The following is a 20,647-nucleotide window of genomic DNA, read 5'->3' as shown; positions in this document are numbered from 1 at the left end:
AAACCACCTCCCTGTTGGTCTCTCAGGACAGCTTTCAGGTGGCTTTCAGACGGCTTCCGGTTGCTTTTCAGTCGTGGTGAATATCCGAGAAATGAGCATGAGCTGGACATGCCCCAACATGTCCTGTGAGGCTTCATCACGGCGTTGCTTTGCGCCATGCGGCTCCGCTGCAACGCGCAGGATTCCTCCACTCTCTTTCCATGACAAAAACTCCTGTAACAGTGGAATGTGCCGTTCATTTCTAAACTGGACGCTGTCTTGATCCGGTATGTCATCTGACTAGCACAGGAATAGTGGAAGACGTGGACATCAGCACATTGAGACAGACGTGCAGAGAAATCCCGCGCGTCGCGGCGGAGCCGCATGGCGCAAAGCAACGCCGTGATGAAGCCTCACAGGACATGTTGGGGCATGTCCAGGTCATGCTCAATTTCTCGGATATTCACACGACTGAAAAGCAACCAGAAGCCGTCTGAAAGCCGTCCTGAGAGACCAACACGGAGGTGGTTTTGTCCCGCGCCATGAGCTGCACGGTGGCGCATTCATCCGCTTCTTTTTCCATGAAAAAAAAAAAAACTCCTGTCACAGTGGAATGTGCCGAAAAAGTGCTGATGTCCACGCCTTCTGCCTTTTTGTGAAAGTCAGATGACGTCCCGGATCAACAAAGCCTTCATGTTGGAAATGATCTGGTTGTTTCAGCCTGTCAATCGGCGCTCGAAGTGCGCCGCGCTCTCAGACGCTGTGGGCGGTCTTTAAACTGGCTGGAGCACTCCTTAATCTGTGTAATCCCCATAAAATCGTCCCTGAAAGCCATATTAATTTTCCGAATGGTGTCCACCTGGAGGTCTCTCACAGTTCAGGAAAAAATTGATGCAGCAAAGTTCCAAATCATTCCACCATTTCCTTAACGACGAGAGGGGTGGACCAGTGCTCACTCAAAGCCTGCTCACAGGTGAATGACGCAACCGACAGGCGTGAAAAACTCACGCATGCGCACGAAGGTTCAAGCTTGGCTGATGCAATCACACGTGATTCAAATCCATATGGTTTTTAAAAAAAATTAAAAAGGTCCGATACTTTGTCTAACAGACCTCGTATACTCAAAACCTGGATTAATCTTTAGTCACATAGCTTTACTATTATTCTGAACACTACTGTATCTGAATGAAGAAAGTTTTAACAACAGCTGCTATTTCTGTAGGCACTGTGCAGTATCTCAAAAAGTCATGTGAGATGCCCCGATTTGTAACAACACAATTGTGCATCATGATTCACAACACCAAAAGAAAAAAACCCACCTGCTACGTTTAGTCAGACGCTGTGAATATATTAAATCATGATACTCTTCCCAGCCCTAAGGGTGCAACACCACAGTTGGAAGGATTACCAAGTAATCTATTGTGAGAAGTGTTATGCAGTTACAGCTGTTCTACACAGGAAGGATGTAGCTGGAGTTGGCAAGCTTGCGCTCCTGTGCAGCAGGAACAGTCTCTCTGTGTCGCAGAGGTCTGTGGCAATTAGGGTCCTGAAGCGGAGGGTAGTGTTGTCTGTAGCACAGCCAGGCGAACACAAGACCAAGCACAGAACCCACGAATACATCTAAAAATAATGAAACAAAAACAGCAAAATGAGGAGTTTCTTCAACACAATAGTTTTTCCCACTCTGTACTGTAATGTGTGTGTTTCAAAAGCTCACACAGAGCTTTTGAGAAAGAAATGAGAATGCATCTGGGAAAGTTGAAGAACTTCCCAAATTTGTAAATTTGCAATACAAAAAGGATAAATTCTAGTTTATACTTTGGATCAGTTTGTAAACATAGGTTCCTCTAAACCTACACCTCATTCCATCGAAGACATAGCTAATGATGTCACGTTCCTAACAGATAACTCTGCTGTATTATCTGGCAGATCTTCTTGCCAGGAAGTTGGAAATCCCTGGTACCAGGGTTGTGGTGGATGATCCACAGGTTGGCTACAAATCACGGAATCTCTATGAGATTCTGGTGAAATAACTGAAGGACAGGTAATGATGCATAGCTCTGTGTAATCTGGCTTAATTTGAAAAAAAAGGACTTGTCCTTCTCTGGAAATGAAAGGGTCGATGCATGGACTGCAACTACTACAGCAGTATTACAATGCTTTTTTGTGTGCAGTAAAGTACTCACAAGGATCATTGTCAAGAATATTCAATCTCAGAGCAAACTGTATTCCATACTCAGTAAGTCAAACACACATCCCATCCTAGCCCTGACTTGTGGAACTCGAGTGTGAATACTGGCGGGGTTTGTGTTGATTTTCACAAATCGTCTGATTCAGTTGATTGGGGTCCTTTTTGGAACATCCCATTCCCCAGCAGTCTCTGAAATGGGAATGAGTAAACTGGCAATTCAGCTGCACTAACACAATTTCTAAGTGATGTTCAAGATTAGAACTGCACAAATAAATAAAATATCATACAAAACAAAACAACAGGTTTAACAAGCTGAGACCTGTGCAGATGCGACTGTGTCACTACAGCACCTTACATAAAGAGCAGTGTATTACTACTCTGGTGCAAACAGGACCAGGATCTAAGTCTAGCTAGACTCAATCTCTGTAAGATGAGTACTAAAGTACTTAAGATCTAGTTCCTAGGATCAGTAAATGTGAGGGGCTGGTATTATGAAAGAACTAAAGCTGAATAACTGAGTATGACCTTGCCCAGTGGTGTTTGTAGTCACAGGTTCTGGACAGGGCAATCACAGCTGCCATGAGTAGAGGGGTGAGGAAGGCGCACAACCTCCAAGCTCTGCCCTGGCCCACTGCATTGAAGCAGTGCAACTTTCCTGCAATGTATAGCGCTGTGAAACCCAATCCTGCAAATGCAACTGAGAGCAAGTACAAAAGATCAAAAGGCAATCAGAACCAGAGCAAGTTCAAAATATAAATAGAGAAAACAGATAAAACACCAAAAAGACAAGAGTGCATGCACCACGCAGCTCCCCCTGGTAATGTGTAACTTGGCATTCAAATGGCTTAATGTTGGCTTGATTAGTTTGGGAGATAAATTCAAAGATATTCACAAAAGCATGTCTTTTCTGTTCCAATATTATATCTGGAAACAAAAGCAAGTTCTGTTGCTGACCTAACCACGCTACCACATTGGGATTGGGGTAAATAGAATATTAGCAGTTCTGCTTTTAAAATTTATGTTGATCAAATATTCATATTTATTTATTTATTGTGGCTGATGGGTTAGAGGCATGAAAAAGAGACAAACAGTGGTGACCAAAATAAATGAAATAATGAATAAATAATAACAATGAAATCTATAGCTGCTAAAAGACTGAACCATAAATGAATGAATCAATCGATAAATAAGTACTCTATTCAGTAAAGTGGAGAATCCGTCAAGACATGAAGCCAAACCATGCTCACATTCAAACATGTCAAAGCTACACTCATTTATAATGTCCAGTTCAATTTTGATTAAATTTCAATGCATTTTGTTGAAGTTATTGTGAGGACAAAATGCAACACTGATGCATGCATGCCTTTCTACAGTACATCCAGAAAGTATTCACATCGCTTCACTTTTTCCACATTTTGTTATGTTACAGCCTTATTCCAATTGGAATATTTTTCCCCCTCAAAATTCTATTCACAACACCCCATAATGACAACATGAAAATTTTTTTTTTAATTTCTGAAAATTTATTAACAATTAAAAAAAAAGAAAAAAAAAGAAAGAAATCACATGCACATAAGCAAGGTTGGGTAGGATTACTTTGAAATGTAATCCAAAAGTAATAAGATTACAAGTAATCCAAATGTATGTACATACATACATGTAATCCACATGTATTCTTCAAAGTAATCCTACCCAAACCTTGCACATAAGTATTCACAGCCTTTGCGCAATACTTTGTTGATGCACCTTTGGCAGCAAGTACAGCCTCAAGTCTTCTTGAATATGATTCCACAAACTTTGCGCACCTATCTTTGGGCAGTTTTGATCAAAGATGAACCGTCGCACCAGTCTGAGGTCAAGAGCACTCTGGAGCAGGTTTTCATCCATGAAGTCTCTGTACATTGTTGAATTCATCTTTCCGTCAATCCTGATTAGTCTCCCAGTTCCTGCTGGCTGCTGCTGAATAAACATCCCCACAGCATGATGCTGCCACCACCATGCTTCACTGTAGGATGGTGCCTGGTTTTCTCCAAACATGATGCCTGACATTCACGCCAAAGAGTTCAATCTTTGTCTCATCAGACCATGAGAAACAAAATTCTCTGGTCTGATGAGAGTCCTTCAGGTACCTTTGGGCAAACTCCAGGTGGGCTGCCATGTGCCTTTTACTAAGGAGTGGCTTCCGCCCTGGCCACTCAACCATACAGGCCTGATTGGTGTGGTCGCTGCAGAGATGGTTGTCCTTCTGGAAGGTTCTGCTCTATCCACAGAGGAATGCAGGAGCTCTGACAGAGTGACCATCAGGTTCTTGGTCACCTCCCTGACGAAAGCCCTTCTCTTCTGATCGCTCAGTTTAGACGTGGCCAGTTCTAGGAAGAGTCCTGGTGAATCTATACTTCTTCCATTTACAGATGATGGAGACCACTGTGCTTATTGGAACCTTCGCAACAACAGAAATGTTTCTGTACCCGTCACCAGGTTTCTGCCTTGAGACAATACTGACAATTCCTTGACTTCATGCTTGGTTTATACTCTGACATACACTGTCATCTGTGGGACCTTATATGTAGACAGGTGTGTACCTTTCCAAATCAAGGATGATGAGTGGAAACAGGATGCACCTGAGATCAATTTGGAGCTTCATGGCAAAGGATGTGAATACATATGTACATGTGATTCCTTCGTTGTTGTTTGTGTTTTTTTTTTTTTAATAAATTTGCACCAAAAAAAAAAAAAAAAACCCACAACTTTTTCACATTGTCATTATGGGGTATACTTTCCAGATGCACTGAATATCCACCTTCTGGCTGGTGGGGAATATTAACAGGCAGCATCAGAGTCTCCTGCTCATAAAAACATGCTGGAGGAGAAAAGGTATCAATTTTCACAGGTTTCATACATTCATTGTATATTCTTTTATTTATTTTTCCTCGTTCCATGTTGCCTGTGATGTAAATGGTAAAATGCAGCAGCTACAGAGGCATAAACCATCTCTCACAAGAAGAGTGTCCACTCGGAAAGCTTTTCCTGCCCTCCATTACTACATGTGGGTCACCACTGCAGCGTAGCTCCATGTCATCTGACCATCTGGGAAACAGCGGTAGATAGAAGTCTGGGCGTGGCCTAAAAGAGAGAGGACATGGTTCAGCTTTTCTCCAACATTATGTTATGTAATTTTTTAACCTAACATATGCAGCATACATGCATATTACTGTACCTGCCAACGACCAGTTTGATGACATTAGTGAAAACTCCATTCAGCACAAGAGTCAGAGTCACAGCTGGATGACAGAGAAAAAAAAAAAAAAACAGAACCAGAAGAGCAAGAAAATAAAACAAATAAATAAAAAAAATTCTAGATGGAAAAGACAATAGGTTTTTTTTGTTTTGTTTTACCAAGTGAGGCTTCTTTCAGATCTCCTCGCTCAGACTTCTTCACAAAAGTGAAAAGCAAGATCACTAGCAGCGGGGTGAAACACGCCACACTCTGATGTGAGAAACAATAAGCAGAAAATATAACAAAACCACTGAATTTAAACCCAAATACAATAATTTCCTCTTTGTTCCCGCACTTCTAATTAAAAGGGCAACACCTGCATGTTTCTCTCTATCCTTTGTACTACTTTTGGAAATATTTAAGGACAATTAACTATATCTGCTGTCACAGTAGACACTTGAAATCCTGTGGTAGCATCAGGCCTTCACACTCACATCTCATTTTGTCCTGTCTTCAGCGATTTTCCTGAGTTTGTTCAGGTGTGACTAAGTGCAGGGGACACACTCCAAACCTTTGACCAGTACCGTATATGAAATTGAACTGATTGGAGGTGATGGTTTCATTACTTTCAACCCTTTTGCATTACAGAACATCTTGCGGTAGTCGTCAGTAGAAGTGATTACATTTGCTAGGTTGTCGGCCTTTTCTGTAGCAATTTCCTTCAACTATTTTGATATCTTGTACAGAATTTTTAAGAAGTATAAATATTTTAGAAGCACATATGATGAGATGAAAGTCATCTTGGAAAGATCTGATACTTGTGTGAGTAATGTATACTTACGGTAAGTGCTACTGCGTTTAAAGTTGCTCCAATATTTATTTTATATTGCCTATTTAAGTTTCTGGTCTAGCAGCGCATGCAAGTCCCGCTCTGTAAAACCTTTGTCTCACGACATCTGTATTTACAGTTTACCAGTAAGCTGCTGCGTGTCACTCAGCCACCTTGCGAGAAAACTAACCTTAGTTTTGTCAGAAAGTGGTTTGAGGCAGTAGCGGCAGGGGTGGGAGGAGGTAGGAACTGGAGGAGTGGCTGTAGGGAAGTGTTATTTTGGTCTGAAAGGCTGGTTCTTTAGAGCAACATCTAGAGGACCTTTCAAGATTTTTTAACAAATATTCCAAAAACTGATACAGATACTGGAACAAATGAGACCAGCATGATATTAGGGTAGAACCTGTTCAGTTTATCTGGTTAAAGAAAAATGAGCTCACATGGATGTGGCAGTGTCACTTACAAACATAAGAAAGGTGGGTACGTGGTCCCTTTCCACATGATGGAACTTATACAACCACATCTCCTCTGCCTGGATCTCACGGTAGAAAGGGGGGAGCTGTTCTGTCACGCTGTGTGCAGCACAGATGCAGTATACACACAAGAACAGAAGTCATGAATCCATAAAACTGTGAATACGACACGATTCAGAGGATGTACTTACAGGAACATGACCAACAGCCCCATCCGGACAGAACTTTCTGACAAGAAACCTCGCATTCTCTTCATTTTGTTTCTCAGAAATGTCTTCAGTCGACAGCCACCATCATCACTGCACTCCTTTCAATATAACAGCAATTGAAGAAAATTAACAGAATACTTTTTTAAAGGTTTAAGCTATATTAGAAACATACTATAAATTGCTATTAAACCTATAACAAACAAGCCACTGTTAGCATTTGGCAGTCTGCTGCCTGCGGGAATATAGAAAGTAATATTTTAAAACAGCCACACATGCACACGTCCATTAACAAGACACAGTAAAGCTGTCATTACAAGAACTAATGTGATGAAGGGAAGAAAGCTTAATGAATTTAAATTTAACTGCTGACGGTTTTAGGGTGCAAACGTGAACGACAGCATTGCCAGTAAAGTAGAGCTTATCCCAGTGGGAAATTGGGCAAGCGAAGGGTACACCCCGGACAGGCCACCAGTCGCAGGGCACAAACTAAAGGTTTTTAGAAATGGTTTTAACACCACCATAAATAAATATCTTGAACTAGCCAGAAATAATAACCATTAAATTGCTGGCTCACAAAAAAAGGGGGCAGAAACAGGAAATAGATAACTTAAAATATATCTATCTATAAAGCAAGAAGCATATGCGTGAGTGCGAATGTTGCTCGTATATCTCTCTGACTATTTGTCAGATCGGCCTCAACTTTTGGATATGGCTTGCGCATGACTCGATGATGTGCATCCTTTATTATGAAAATTTAGAGAATTAATTTTATCGAAACCTTTATTTTGATTAACATTGTAACATTCCTACTTCCAAGATGGCGTGGCTCGCTAATGCTACTGGTAGAAAAGTTAAACATCATCAGATAGTTCATGTTGTTCACACCATTTTACAATAAAACATTATTCAATTACATTTTTTTCCACAAATCTGATTGGTTAATTGTGTGAGAGTGCAGACCGTATAATATCTTATATATGTGTAATTTCTGCAAAAATGGTGGCAAAAGATGTATTACTTCACGCCCTGACGAGATGTGATTACTGTCGAATGTCATTCCTGCCCTTCTAGTGCAACTGCACATGTGCGCGCATGCGTAGTACTGTCGGGACGCAGAACTTTCGAGATGCACAATTCTTCAGGACACCGGTTGTGCATGCTGCTAGCTGTTAGCGCTGTTAGCTCAGAGTGAGAGAAAGTTGCGTGCCGCTGCCGAAACGGGTTAATTTAAGAAACAGTATGAAAGTATTGATGTGGATTCTGATACAGAATTACCATTTTACATTTGATGGATTTTCACATTCGATAGATTACTCCGCCTCCTGACCGCTGTTGGAGAGGTGATCACTGCTTCATGGTAAGGTGAATTATCTACAGAAAAATGAATATGGACGAACACATCTGTTTTACGTAAAACTACTACTTTAAAGCTGTATGTTCGACCGTATAACCCAGCATGAACATCCGCCCATCATCAGACACAACAGGGTTATTCCCTAAATATCAGCATCCCAGCAAATACTTTTACTGTGAACGCATGATGTCAGTGTTCCTTGCGACCATGTTTAACTTGACAACACTGAGGAGACATTACCTAAAATCCGTTTTCTGCTAATACCAACCAATTTCCCACTATTTGTACAATGTTTCAGTAAGTACATAAGGTGAATAAAATCTTAAGACCAGGTCACATGGCAGTAATGAAGAACAACGAAGCTCAAATGAAACAGGAAACCTGGACTTTTGCTGAGGGCCATCACGACATAATATTTTGTGTCGTCTGCGGTGATCTCTCAGAGCAAACTGCGCCTCGGTTTGTGCAAACCAGGTGGCAGTTTACAGAAGTGTGACTTTCAGCATCAAGTGTGAAAAGGGTTTCAGCAGGAGCAGACATTCACGTGTGAACAGCTTTGATAGGTGATCAGAAACACCAGGGTTTTGAAAAAAAAGGCAGAGAGATACAGCGCTATTATCACAATCAACATTTTTGTTTAAAAAAATATTACTCAACACAACTTAAAACAAAATCTCCTGAGGTAGAGGGCTGACAAACCACAGCACTATCTCTCTCTCTCTTTCTCTCTGTCAATGCTGAAATAAGAGACAGGAAGTTTAAAGTTTTCTTGTGAATTTAAATGGCAATATTTTTCTACTTTTGTGTGGGGTGGGCACAGACACAGAAGGACTCTGAACTTTGAGATCTGATGTCCCCAGGCCTGTCAAGGAAGCAGTGTGTCCCGCTGTACATCTGGAAACCTGAGTGCTGTTTGCTTTACAGTTTTGAGAACGGAGCACATTTCTGCAATGCAAAAACACAAAGGCAGGAGTGCGGCAAGGGCTACACACGACAGTATATATACACATTAAAAACAAAACATACGCACCTGCAAGCAAATCTATGAATGCATCGACATGCGAAAAACACTGAGTACACGCTCATTTCAGGTGTACAGCCAGCGATTAGAGTTTTGGTATGTGACAGATTTGAGAAATATTTAGCGTGTTTGGAGTGTGTATAATTTTGGTGGAGTATTTAATGCGTGTGGTTAGTGTGGTGGTGTTTTTTTTTTTGTAAAAATGAGTCTTCTTATGAATGTTGAGCAAGCGCTTCAGGTTTTTTTATTTTTGTTTTAAATTAGAGCAAGACGGAGCGCGCAGCGCGTCGTCCGAGTCTGAACCAGACAGCGAGGATTCTGATGATGAAGGAGATGATCCCTCTTTTGTTCTGGACGAGCAACCAGAGCAGGTGGATCCAACACTGTGTGCACAGATCTCCACAGTGGGTCGGATCGCACGCTTCTGTCTGTATATCTGTATCCTTGCACTATTCTTCAAGCTTCAATGCTTAATTCAATAGCTAACATTGTGTTTCATTTGAATTTAAGAAAGCATGGAATTACTTTGTGGTTATCTTGACAAAACACACTCAGGAATGTTACCTTACTCTATCGCCAACTCCTACCAAGTTAAATAGTTAATGATAATAACCTTGAACAGTGTGAAGTTAATCATCAAATAACAACTATCAAATGTATTAACTAAAATCTTTCTTTGTTCAACATCATTTTAATTTGATATACCAAACTGAATCCTGTTCTTTATTATTTGAATGAATGAATGAATTTATTCGGCACACACAGACCGAAAATAGTAAATTAACCTCACAAATCCAACAACGTGGCCATGTGTCCGAAAGGGTATGGACAAAGGTTAAAGCTTATAAACACCCACCCTTTTAACCAAAAGAGTACGTAATTGCTCACGGCCGGCCGCACGGCTTCTTACGTGCTGGAGTGGGCCATGTCATATGGTAAGGTTCCGTACTCTTGTCTTGGCCCAACACACCAGCCACACTAGTGATCAGATATTTAGCTGTGATCTGGATCTCTGTGCATGGATGGTCGTGTGTTTGTGGCCGTCACCACAATTCGGTTTTGGGTGCTCTCAAGGGAATCAAGACTCTGGTGTCCTAGATTAGGGTATAGATGCTCACTAATTAGACAACAGACTGTTACTGTCACTGTTTGGTTAATGTGTGGTTGTTTTGTCCTGGTATGTTGTATGGATGGGGCCCCGTCTCCTCAGTGTCCTCATGTCACAGTTATTGTCTTCATCACTCGTCGTTTGTTCTTGTCTGTCTTTGTGTTGTTTTGGGGTGGCGGCCCTTCTGATAGGAAGCTGTCAGTCGGCTTTGAGTAGGATGTTGTAGGCTATTCGGGAAGGGCGGATGGGGGTCTCACACACAGCACATTCACTCATGCACCACATACCTTCTGTCTTGCAAGAATAAATTGCATATATCAATCAATCAATCAATTTTATTTATATAGCGCCAAATCACAACAAACAGTTGCCCCAAGGGCGCTTTAATTGTAAGGCAGGCCATACAACAATCATGAAAACCCCAACGGTCAAAACGACCCCCTGTGAGCAAGCACTGGCAACAGTGGAAGGAAAAACTCCTCTTAACAGGAAGAAACCTCAGCAGAACCAGGCTCAGGGAGGGCAGTCTTCTGCTGAGACTGGTTGGGGCTGAGGAAAGAACCAGGAAAAAGACATGCTGTGGAGGGGGGCAGAGATCGATCACTAATGATTAAATGCGGAGTGATGCATACAGAGCAAAAGAGAAAGAAACAGTGCATCATGGGAACCCCCCACAGTCTACGTCTAAAGCAGCATAACCAAGGGATAGTACAGTGGTCACCCGATCCAGCCCTACTAAGCCTTAGCGAAAAGGAAGTTTTAAGCCTAATCTTAAAAGTAGAGAGGGTATCTGTCTCCCTGAGTCTGAATGGGAGCTGGTTCCACAGGGAGAGGAGCCTGAAAGCTGAAGGCTCTGCCTCCCATTCTACTCTTACAAACCCTATGAACTACAAGTAAGCCTGCAGTCTGAGAGCGAAGCGCTCTATTAGGGGGATATGGTACTACGGTCCCTGAGATAAGATGGGACCTGATTATTCAAAACCTTATAAGTAAGAAGAAGAATTTTAAATTCTATTCTAGAATTAACAGGAAGCACATGAGAGAGGCCACCACGGGTGGATATGCTCGCTCCTGCTAGTCCCCGTCAGTACTCTAGCTGCAGCATTTTGAATTAACTGAAGGCTTTTAGGGAACTTTTAGGACAACTGATAATAAGGAATTACAATAGTCCAGCCTAGAGGAAATAAATGCATGAATTAGTTTTTCAGCAATCACTCTGAGACAAGACCTTTCTGATTTTAGAGTATATGCGTAAATGCAAAAAGGCAGTCTACATATTTGTTTAATATGCGCTTTGAATGACATATCACTGATCAAAAATGACTCCAAGATTTCTCACAGTATTACTAGAGGTCAGGAAATGCCATCCAGAGTAAAGATCTGGTTAGACACCATGCTTCGTAAGATTTGTGGGGCCAAGTACAATAACTTCAGTTTTATCTGAGTGAACTTTGGTGCATTAATAATAAGAGACAAGAGAGACTTGATTGTCATTGTAATAAACAATGAAACTTTGTTGGTGACAACCAGTCAGTAGCAGCAACGATTAAATATATAAAAAATAAATAAATAAAAAATAAAATAAGCATAATAAGGTGCAAGAAGCAACAACTGAAGAAAACCTACTTTGTTGAGACTATGGTATGTAATATCTTCTATACGAAGCCACCTGCTGGCTGTGGCCCTAATCTTCATGTGAGCCAACAACTTAAGATAACCATGGGGAGAAACATGACGCCTGCTACGTCACCAAATACAGCACAAAATATACATTTATAAATTTAATATTTAAAGGCTTCAGTCAGTGTAGACAATTCTACATGTGCAAAAGCACAGCTTTTGTGTGTTGAAAATGGCAAGGTTTTGGTCTTTGATATACATCTATTAAACAGAGCGTATTTTAAAATTATGACTTTATTTGTGCTTTATACTTAAAATGTATATGCAAATGTGAAAAAAAAACGAACATTCTCAGTGAGCTCCAGAGACACTGTTTTTAACAAGCTGATGTAGCCATATTCTATAGTGAAATTTTACTGGTACACGTCACTCTCTCTCATTGGTCAATATAGGTCACATGATCATGAGGCTAGCACTTTTACATGTATTTGGTATTGACAGTAGAGTCCCAAACTACTTAACCCAAATACTGGTCACATCTCTGCAGACCCCTCATACCCCGGACACACACCGTTTAAACTCCTCCCCTCTAGTTGAGGTCACAGAGCTCTGTACATCAAAACAGCAAGATACAACTAGAGGTGGGCGATACCGGGAATTTTGGTATTGATCCGATACCAAGTAAATACAGGCCCAGTATTGCTGATACCGATACTGTTTCATATTTAAGCTTCTTAGATCCAAAGGATCCAAAAGACCTAGGATAGAATTTCACCAAACATTGTACTTGACAACAAAATACTTTATTATCACAATCAACATTTTTGTTTAAAAAAATATCACTCAACACAACTTAAAACAAAATCTCCTGAGGTAGAGGGCTGACAAACCACAATACAAGGGTGCGCTGCTACATGTTGTGTGACAGTGCAGCGCTGCTCTTACAGACAGAGTAGACTTTGATGAATCTGCGTGTGCAGCAGTCAGTGCGTGCGGGAGAGAATAAAGCTTGAGTATCGATCTTTTTACACGAGGATCGGTCAATATCAATACCAGTGTTGGTATTGATATTAGGATCAATCCGCCCACCTCTACAGACAAGTTTCTTCCTACAGACCATCACACTGATGAACAATTTAACCTGCCACAAAACTCACTAATTCATATCCCTCATGTACAACTCAATCTGTTTGTCTGTTTCTCCTTTGCACACATTTTTTATTGTTAATTGTTTAGTGTATATTTATACATGCCTGTATGGAGAGTAAAATTCAACTAGAGTCAAATTCCTTGCATTTGCAACAGCTGCGGTACACATACCCAACGTTAAATTTAACATTAAAATAAGCATGTATTTAATCTTGAAGAGATTAATTTCACTCACCCGTGCCGACCTCTGTCAAATACATAAAACAAAACAACCTGCTAGCTAGCTAGCAACATCTGTCAAGCTCTCGCATATTACTGCAGGGAATCCCGTACGCATGACTTACCTTCATGTTTTTCTCCGCATATCGACAAGTACCTCTAACAGGAAACATAAAATGACATTATATTTTCCCACCGTGGGCAGAAGATTGGCACATTTAAGGTGAAACAACGATACCGCGGAAGAGGGAGGAGATCAGCGAATTGTAAAGTTACATACAATAACAGTATTACACATTAAGGATTTTCAAAATAAATGAGGCGTCAAAGCAGTGTTTAGTCCAAGAAATACATATACAAATAAACAATTCATGTTTTAAAAGGCAGTTCTATTGTAAATACAGGCTAACATACACTTGAATCAATGTCAATATATCTGTAATGTAATATATATATATATATATATATATATATATATATATATATATATATATATATATATATATATATATAAAATGTACAGCTGCCTCAGGCCATTCACCTTAGGTTAATACATAAAAAAAGTAAATAAAATAAAACAAAATATAATAAATGACCCCCCCATCCATTAAAATTTGGTCTAACAGGCAAAACTAGTTTAGAAAACAGATGACCAGTATATTATTTTTATAACCGGAATTTTTCGTGCTGATCATAATGTCTGTTTTGACACATGGATGCGTGAGCCACGTCAGCTGCACGTCACATTGAAAGGCGCCATCTACTGGTTGAAGTAAGTTTGAAGGATGAACAGTCTGCAGGCTCATTTCTTTCATCAAAGGAATGCAAATCAATAAAATATCAATATGGCTAGTACCTAGGGCCCAGAATTTGGTGCTATGCCCCTGAATGCTGTGAAAACATAAAGTTGATAGGACAAATGTTTTTGGAGAAATTAGCAATTTTATATGACCAATAAACAATGGACATTGTGCATACACTATAGATGTTTGGGTTTTGAGATTTTAAATGTTATTGTGGTTCATGTTAGTTTAAGAGCATTATTAGTGTTATTGATTTATTGTGTTTTTGTAGTTCAGTTGGCTTAGTCAGTTTACTTAAGTGTCATGTTGCCAGTACCATGAAAAGTGTAGTGTGTTTGATGTCTTTCACCACCATCTATGTTAAAGCATTTCTAAAAATAGAAGCACCTGCTTGCAGCAGAATGCGAAAAAGAAAAAAGCTCTCCGTGTGTGTGTCTAACTTCGATCGCATACAACTGTGGAGAGCTGACATTTAGCATTTGTTATGCTTATGTATTTTGGGTTAAGGATGAAAGCTGTGAAAAAAGAACGTTGATAAGACTACAGATATTAGCAAATGTTACTAATTACATTCTGGACTAACACACTATTCCAGCAGGGGGGCGATAAATCACCTTTATATTAAAAGTGTGAGTGCATGATTTTATTTAGTAAGTTCAATGGGAGGTAAGAAGCTCAGTCATCCGTGAGTAACTCAGAGTAGAGCCACTGCGCCAATTACGTTGAAAGGAGCCAGCTGAGGTGGTTCGGACATCTGGTAAGGATGCCTCATGGGTGCCTCCCTAGGGAGGTGTTTCAGGCACATCCAGCTGGGAAGAGACCTTGAGGAAGACCCAGGACTAGGTGAAGAGATTATATCTCCAACTGGCCTGGGAACACCTTGGTATCACAGAGTCAGAGGTGTTTAATGTGGCCCGGGAAAGGAAGTTTGAGGTCCCCTGCTGGAGATGTTGCTCGTGACCCGGATAAGCTGTTGAAGATGAGATAAAGTTCAATGTAAGTACATAATTGTAAATACATTAAAAATACATGGATGACACAAGAAAGTGAAAACATTTCTATTGTGGTCAATTTAAAAATCAAATTACAAAATAGAGGTGGTTAGAAAGCTCCTCGGTGGCAGGGCTCCTGGGGTGGATGAAATCCGTCCTGACTACCTTAAGTCTCTGGATGTTGTGGGACTGTCTTGGCTGACACACCTCTGCAGCATCGCGTGGCAATCGGGGACAGTGCCTCTGGATTGGCAGACCGGGGTGGTGGTCCCTCTGTTTAAGAAGGGGGACTGGAGGGTGTGTTCCAACTATAGGGGGATCACACTCCTCAGCCTCCCCGGTAAGGTCTATTTTAGAGTATTGGAGAGGAGAATTCGACCATTGGTCGAACCTCGGATTCAGGAGGAGCAGTGTGGTTTTCGTCCTGGTCGCGGCACACTGGACCAGCTCTACACACTCCATCGGGTGCTGGAGGGTTCATGGGAGTTCGCCCAACCAGTCCACATGTGTTTTGTGGATCTGGAGAAGGCGTTCGACCGTGTCCCTCGGGGCACCCTGTGGGGGGTGCTCTGGGAGTACGGGGTCCGGGGTCCTTTGCTAAGGGCTATCCGGTCCCTGTACAACCGCAGCAGGAGCTTGGTTCGCATTGCCGGTAGTAAGTCAAACCTGTTTCCAGTGCATGTTGGCCTCCGCCAGGGCTGCCCTTTGTCACCGGTTCTGTTTATTATTTTTATGGACAGAATTTCTAGGTGCAGCCAGGGTGTAGAGGCCTATGGTCATGAGATTTGGCTCATGACCGAAAGAACGAGATCGCGAGTACAAGCGGCCGAGATGAGTTTCCTCCGCAGGGTGGCTGGGCGCTCCCTTAGAGATAGGGTGAGGAGCTCGGAGTCGAGCCGCTGCTCCTCCACGTCGAAAGGAGTCATCTTTTCCGGATGCCCCCTGGATGCTTCGCTGGAGAGGTGTTCCGGGCACATCCCATTAGGAGGAAGCCCCGGGGAAGACCCAGGACACGCTGGAGGGACTACAGCTCTCGGCTGGCTTGGGAACGCCTTGGGGTTCCCCCGGATTTGCTGGGCGAGGTGTGTGTGGATCGGGAGGTCTAGGCGGCTTTGCTTGAGCTGCTGCCCCCGCGACCCGACTCCGGATAAAGCGTTAGAAAATAGATGGATGGATGGCAAAATAGAAGTAAAAAATTAAATAAAAATAATGTATGTATATGATAAGAACCTAAACAATTTCTATACATTAAGACAGTAAATTAACAGTAAAAAAAAATGTAAATCTATATCAAGCCATATATTAAGAGTTAAAAAAAAAAAAAAAAAAAAAAACAACTTTCACTGAGACAGAGTACAGCTTTATTTAGTCAAACTTCAGGCATGTCTGAACTCTTCAAACTCAACTTCAGAATGAAAAAAGGACAGAATCAATATTCTCAAATAAAAAGACAGTCGTACAAAAAGTGTTTTTTCAACAGTCACACACGTTTAGAAGCAGAATTGTACAGGCAAGAGAGCACGGCACAGTAACATGACCCAATGCAAGTTCAATGCAAATTATTTACAAGTCTTCCACAATATGCAGTAACAAGTCAAACAGTAATCATCATGGTATCTTTGTGTTCATCCAGTTTATTTGAAGCAACATCAAGAGAAATAGATATGACCCCAGTTACAGTTACTGTAAGCAAGTTTATTACAAGGAAAAACAAGAGAGATGAGCGTTTATGACGGTGAATTCAGTTTATTCCAACACTAGTTCTCCTCTGACAGCATGTCAATTAAAAATATAACAGAAACATTGCACACAAACCAAAAGACATCACAGTGAGTTGAAAAATACTCTTTCAACGTACAATGGGGAGAATCCTAAATTATATAATATATAAAAATAATTAGCAAATATCTGGACACTTAAAATCTTCCTCAAGCTTTTTAAGGATCACTTAAATGAGAACAAACATGCTGTCTTTTCTCAAAAAAAAAAAAAAAAAAAAGGGGGGGGCACACCAACAATAACTCTACAAATAATATACATCAGATAGTATATTACATAAAAGAAATGATGCCACACACTTGGACACTTAAGAGGCATACATAATACTGCTGCTGCATCTGCTCCGGAGGGCAAGAGGTCATCACCCTGGCACAAGAGAATCACGTTGGTGCAGGTGCAAAAATAATTTTTTTTTTTTTGCAGAATTTGATAAAAAAAAAAGAAAAAAGAAAGGAAAAAGTACACACTCTCTGATTAAGCAAACGTAAACCAGCGTCATGTATTTGACATGTCAGCACTCAAAAGGTTTTGACACCCAACGCCACAACTAGCAGCCAGACCTGACAGACAGACAGACAGACATGCAGCCACAGTCAAGGATGCCTGCAGTATAATAATCATCGCCACAGAAATAAGAATGCTGTGTAGAAAAAAAATTAAGGTCAATAAGTTAAACAAAAAAAAGAAGACTAAAAATAAAGAAAATTCAATTTAAGACAGTTAACATGCAGACTGAGTTTGTAAGTCAAAGTGCCTTAATGACGCACCAACCTGATAATGCGCTGTGTGATCTACAGTGACTAATGAAGTGGTTTAGTTTCTACATTTAGCTACTCAAAAAAAAAAAAAAAAAAATCCTGCTCAATGCATGTGTGAATGCCAGAGGCTGGGAGCAGTTCCTGTATTGAGAAAGGAAATCAACACAACAGGCAACACTTATTTTCTCTCAATGAAACGACCATGTATATTGGCAGAGAGACTGAACAGAAAAACATTGGCAGCATTTCACCCTGTTGCTCCATGACCAACTTTTGGACACATAATTATCGGCAGAAAACACAAATTGACAAAAGATTCCTCGTTTCTTAATTACTTCAGTCAAAGCGAACAGAAAAACACACCAAACAGAAAACTTTACATTCTGATATTGAACTGCTTTCACACAAATTACAGTGAGTCACAAAACAAGCAGATGAGCAGCGTCTGTTACCAAATGTGGAATCATTACACCAATGAAAAAAGGAAACAAAGTATATGCAATGTCTAGATAGATATTTTAAGCAAAAAACAACCCCCCACCCTTTTTTGTTTAAATCCTACAGTCTATTTTGGTGGAGACAATTTTACTGAAAAGGTGTTTGAAAAAGAAAAGACTGGTATAAAATGTGGTGCAATAAATACAAAAAAATTTGGATTTGACAGATGAACGATTTAAAAACACTGTACATAAGTTTTTAACATTTCTGTACATTATACTGGACTTCTGAGTAACATTGTGCCCAGCCTTGAAAATGTTCTCCAAGTCATACACTCCAGTGAAAAGGAAAAAGTAAGTGCCTCACAACCCTGGAGCACGCAGAGGCCATTTGCGTAACAGGACGGTTGAACAGGCTAACGGGGCTAAAAGTTTTCCTACTTGTACCAAAAAAAAAAAAAAACACCAGGCCATTTTCCTCAGAACCTTCCCTAGCACCCATCGTGTCCTGACCAAATTAACAACAGTTTAAATTCTGACATTACAACATGAAGAAGCAGTACCCATTTTGAAACATGTACACTTGTCCTATGTTCTTTTAATATACATTTGTGTATATGTACGATCTACCTTATTTGTGTAGCAATAAGTTGTGTATGAAAGTGCTTCAGAGAAGTTTGGCAAAAACTAAAATGAAAAATAAAAGCAAGTCACAGTACACAAAGAAACGAACTACGTAAGTGTGAGCAGTAATTAGCACAGCCAGAGTCGAACTGAGATGTTCACTTAAGCCTGACTATCAACACTAAGACAGCACCAGTAGTCACAAGCTGGGCCCCTCCATCTGAAACATGAGTCAAGCCAAACCCAACAGGAAACTCTTAGAAATGAATCAAAATAATAACAACTGAGGAGCTCATATTTCCATTACAAATAATTTTTTTTCTCATTAAAAAAAAAAATCCTTTTCCTTCTTTGAGGAACAGTCAGAGGCTGTGACGGTCCCTCCTGATCTTTAAGTACTTTACACTATCTGCCAATTATGTACAGAATGATGAGACTGGCAACATTAAAGTCACGAGCACTTCTGTAATGTAATACCATTACACTATATAACATAATATTTCACCTAAATAGGACTATGTTCACAAGGAGGTCTGTGTAACGCTTAACACCTAAACAAACTCAATACACCACTCACCGAGATGAAGCGGGAGAATCTGTCTGTAAACATTAATAAACATAGATACTGTATATAATTATATTCATCTATACCCATAAGTAGATTAAAATCATGTCTAAGGAAGGGCTGGAATGTAGTGTGGTTCTGTAAAAATTGCACAAATTGGTCATTTCCTTCTCCTTTCTAAAAGGAGAGATCAATATGACAATGAATCAATTCAAGAGGGGTGATGTTCGTGGGGGAGAAGAAAGACTGGCTCCGTGTGGTCGCCACGAACTCCATGAAGCCTTCCCGTGTCTGAAACGTGAACAAGACCACAGCATACAGCAGATAAACAAGGAGAGGAGCAGCATGGTGGAGGCTGTAGAGCGCCTCCCCTCTCGACAGCTCCTTGCCTCACTCACTGGGTTCTCCAAAGTGCTGACAACAGAATAACATTTTATATTTCCACAGCTGTAGAAATAAAATGAGATACACAATGAGGTGGTGGTTGCAGCCACCTGATGGGCACAGAAAAGCTGTGGAGAGTGTTGTGAGGATGTAGTGGTATTTTATGGTGAGAGAGTTGAAAAACGCCCTACAGTAACGCCAGGTCGCCTCCTCTGCTGCTGACACTCCAGAAAATTGTCCAGTCGCTCTGTTCTTGCCACAAACTGAAAAGAGATGTTCAGCGTGACTTCCAACTCTGTATCACACTGGTCATTAAAAAAATGGGTGGGGGGATGCCGGACAAAAAACAAACAAACAAGCACGGTATGTCCCATCTGAAGTGCACCATTTCAGGTAAGAGTTTGGGAGACTGGTGAGGCTCCGGACAACAGGAGTGCACTTTTTAAGGAATGAGGTATTGAAGGATCTGTGGCGTCACACGGTAGCCAGCTTGCCTGGCTCAGTTGCTGGCTCCTCTTTGACCTTTACAGGGCTCAGTCCAGAGCGGCGTGGCTGGGCTGAGCTGCCATTAGAACCCAGCGGACTGAGGGGGTTGTGACTGGAGCAACATGGGCGGCCTTCCAGGGAAGAGCTGGTGAGAGCCCCTGCTTCATGATCCCGGCAGAAGGAGCGAGGGCAAAAGTCACAGAGGGATGATGCTGGGGCACTGCAAACACTGCAGTCATGCCATGGACATTCCCAGCGCCCTGTCGACAAGAAAACAGGTCACATGGGGCATGAATAAATGTCTGCATGTGCTACTTTCAATACATCAATCCATGCCCGTGATCCACTGCATCTATTCAGAGTGCAGGTAAACCGGCGGAGAGTTTGTTTTTATTTTGTCTTTTTTTTTTTTTTTGCTGAGGCTGTTCCATCTTTCCACTGCTCCTTTCC

At 41.0% G+C, this 20,647-nt stretch overlaps 2 protein-coding genes across 3 annotated transcripts in view; both read right to left on the bottom strand.

Annotated features, from left to right (window-relative positions):
- Nucleotides 1-1,183: 1,183 nt before the first annotated feature.
- On the bottom strand, nucleotides 1,184-13,645 carry plpp5 (phospholipid phosphatase 5). 2 transcript variants are annotated; one of them, XM_034170695.1, is made up of 8 exons: nucleotides 13,495-13,645; nucleotides 6,881-7,008; nucleotides 6,680-6,788; nucleotides 5,567-5,657; nucleotides 5,388-5,451; nucleotides 5,169-5,293; nucleotides 2,696-2,867; nucleotides 1,184-1,599 (listed from the first exon to the last, which is right to left on the bottom strand). In XM_034170695.1, exons 2-8 carry the CDS (start codon nucleotides 6,943-6,945, stop codon nucleotides 1,518-1,520), a joined length of 708 nt encoding a protein of 235 aa, XP_034026586.1. In that variant the 5' UTR covers nucleotides 6,946-7,008; nucleotides 13,495-13,645; the 3' UTR covers nucleotides 1,184-1,517. The 2 variants fall into 2 exon arrangements, with proteins under 2 accessions (XP_034026586.1, XP_034026585.1); XM_034170694.1 differs by having other exon boundaries at nucleotides 6,881-6,996.
- Nucleotides 13,646-16,502: 2,857 nt separating this feature from the next.
- Nucleotides 16,503-20,647, bottom strand: part of nsd3 (nuclear receptor binding SET domain protein 3) — an 80,138-nt gene continuing 75,993 nt past the window's right edge. The window contains 1 exon segment of the mRNA XM_034170691.1: nucleotides 16,503-20,457. Within this exon segment, the coding sequence (XP_034026582.1) occupies nucleotides 20,186-20,457 (272 nt within the window). The 3' untranslated portion in view covers nucleotides 16,503-20,185.

Source organism: Thalassophryne amazonica, chromosome 5 (genome assembly GCF_902500255.1).
Source record: "Thalassophryne amazonica chromosome 5, fThaAma1.1, whole genome shotgun sequence".
NCBI classification, from domain to species: Eukaryota; Metazoa; Chordata; class Actinopteri; order Batrachoidiformes; family Batrachoididae; genus Thalassophryne; species Thalassophryne amazonica.
This window is presented reverse-complemented; position numbering and strand designations above follow the sequence as displayed.

Excerpts from the sequence above, each read along its gene's own strand:
- plpp5 (XM_034170694.1), bottom strand. The coding sequence starts at position 13,542 with ATGTTTCCTGTTAGAGGTACTTGTCGATATGCGGAGAAAAACATGAAG. Across the intron at positions 6,997-13,494 it reads ATGCGGAGAAAAACATGAAG|GAGTGCAGTGATGATGGTGG; the intron begins GTAAGTCATGCG and ends TTATATTGAAAG. Across the intron at positions 6,789-6,880 it reads GGGCTGTTGGTCATGTTCCT|CGTGACAGAACAGCTCCCCC; the intron begins GTAAGTACATCC and ends TGCTGCACACAG.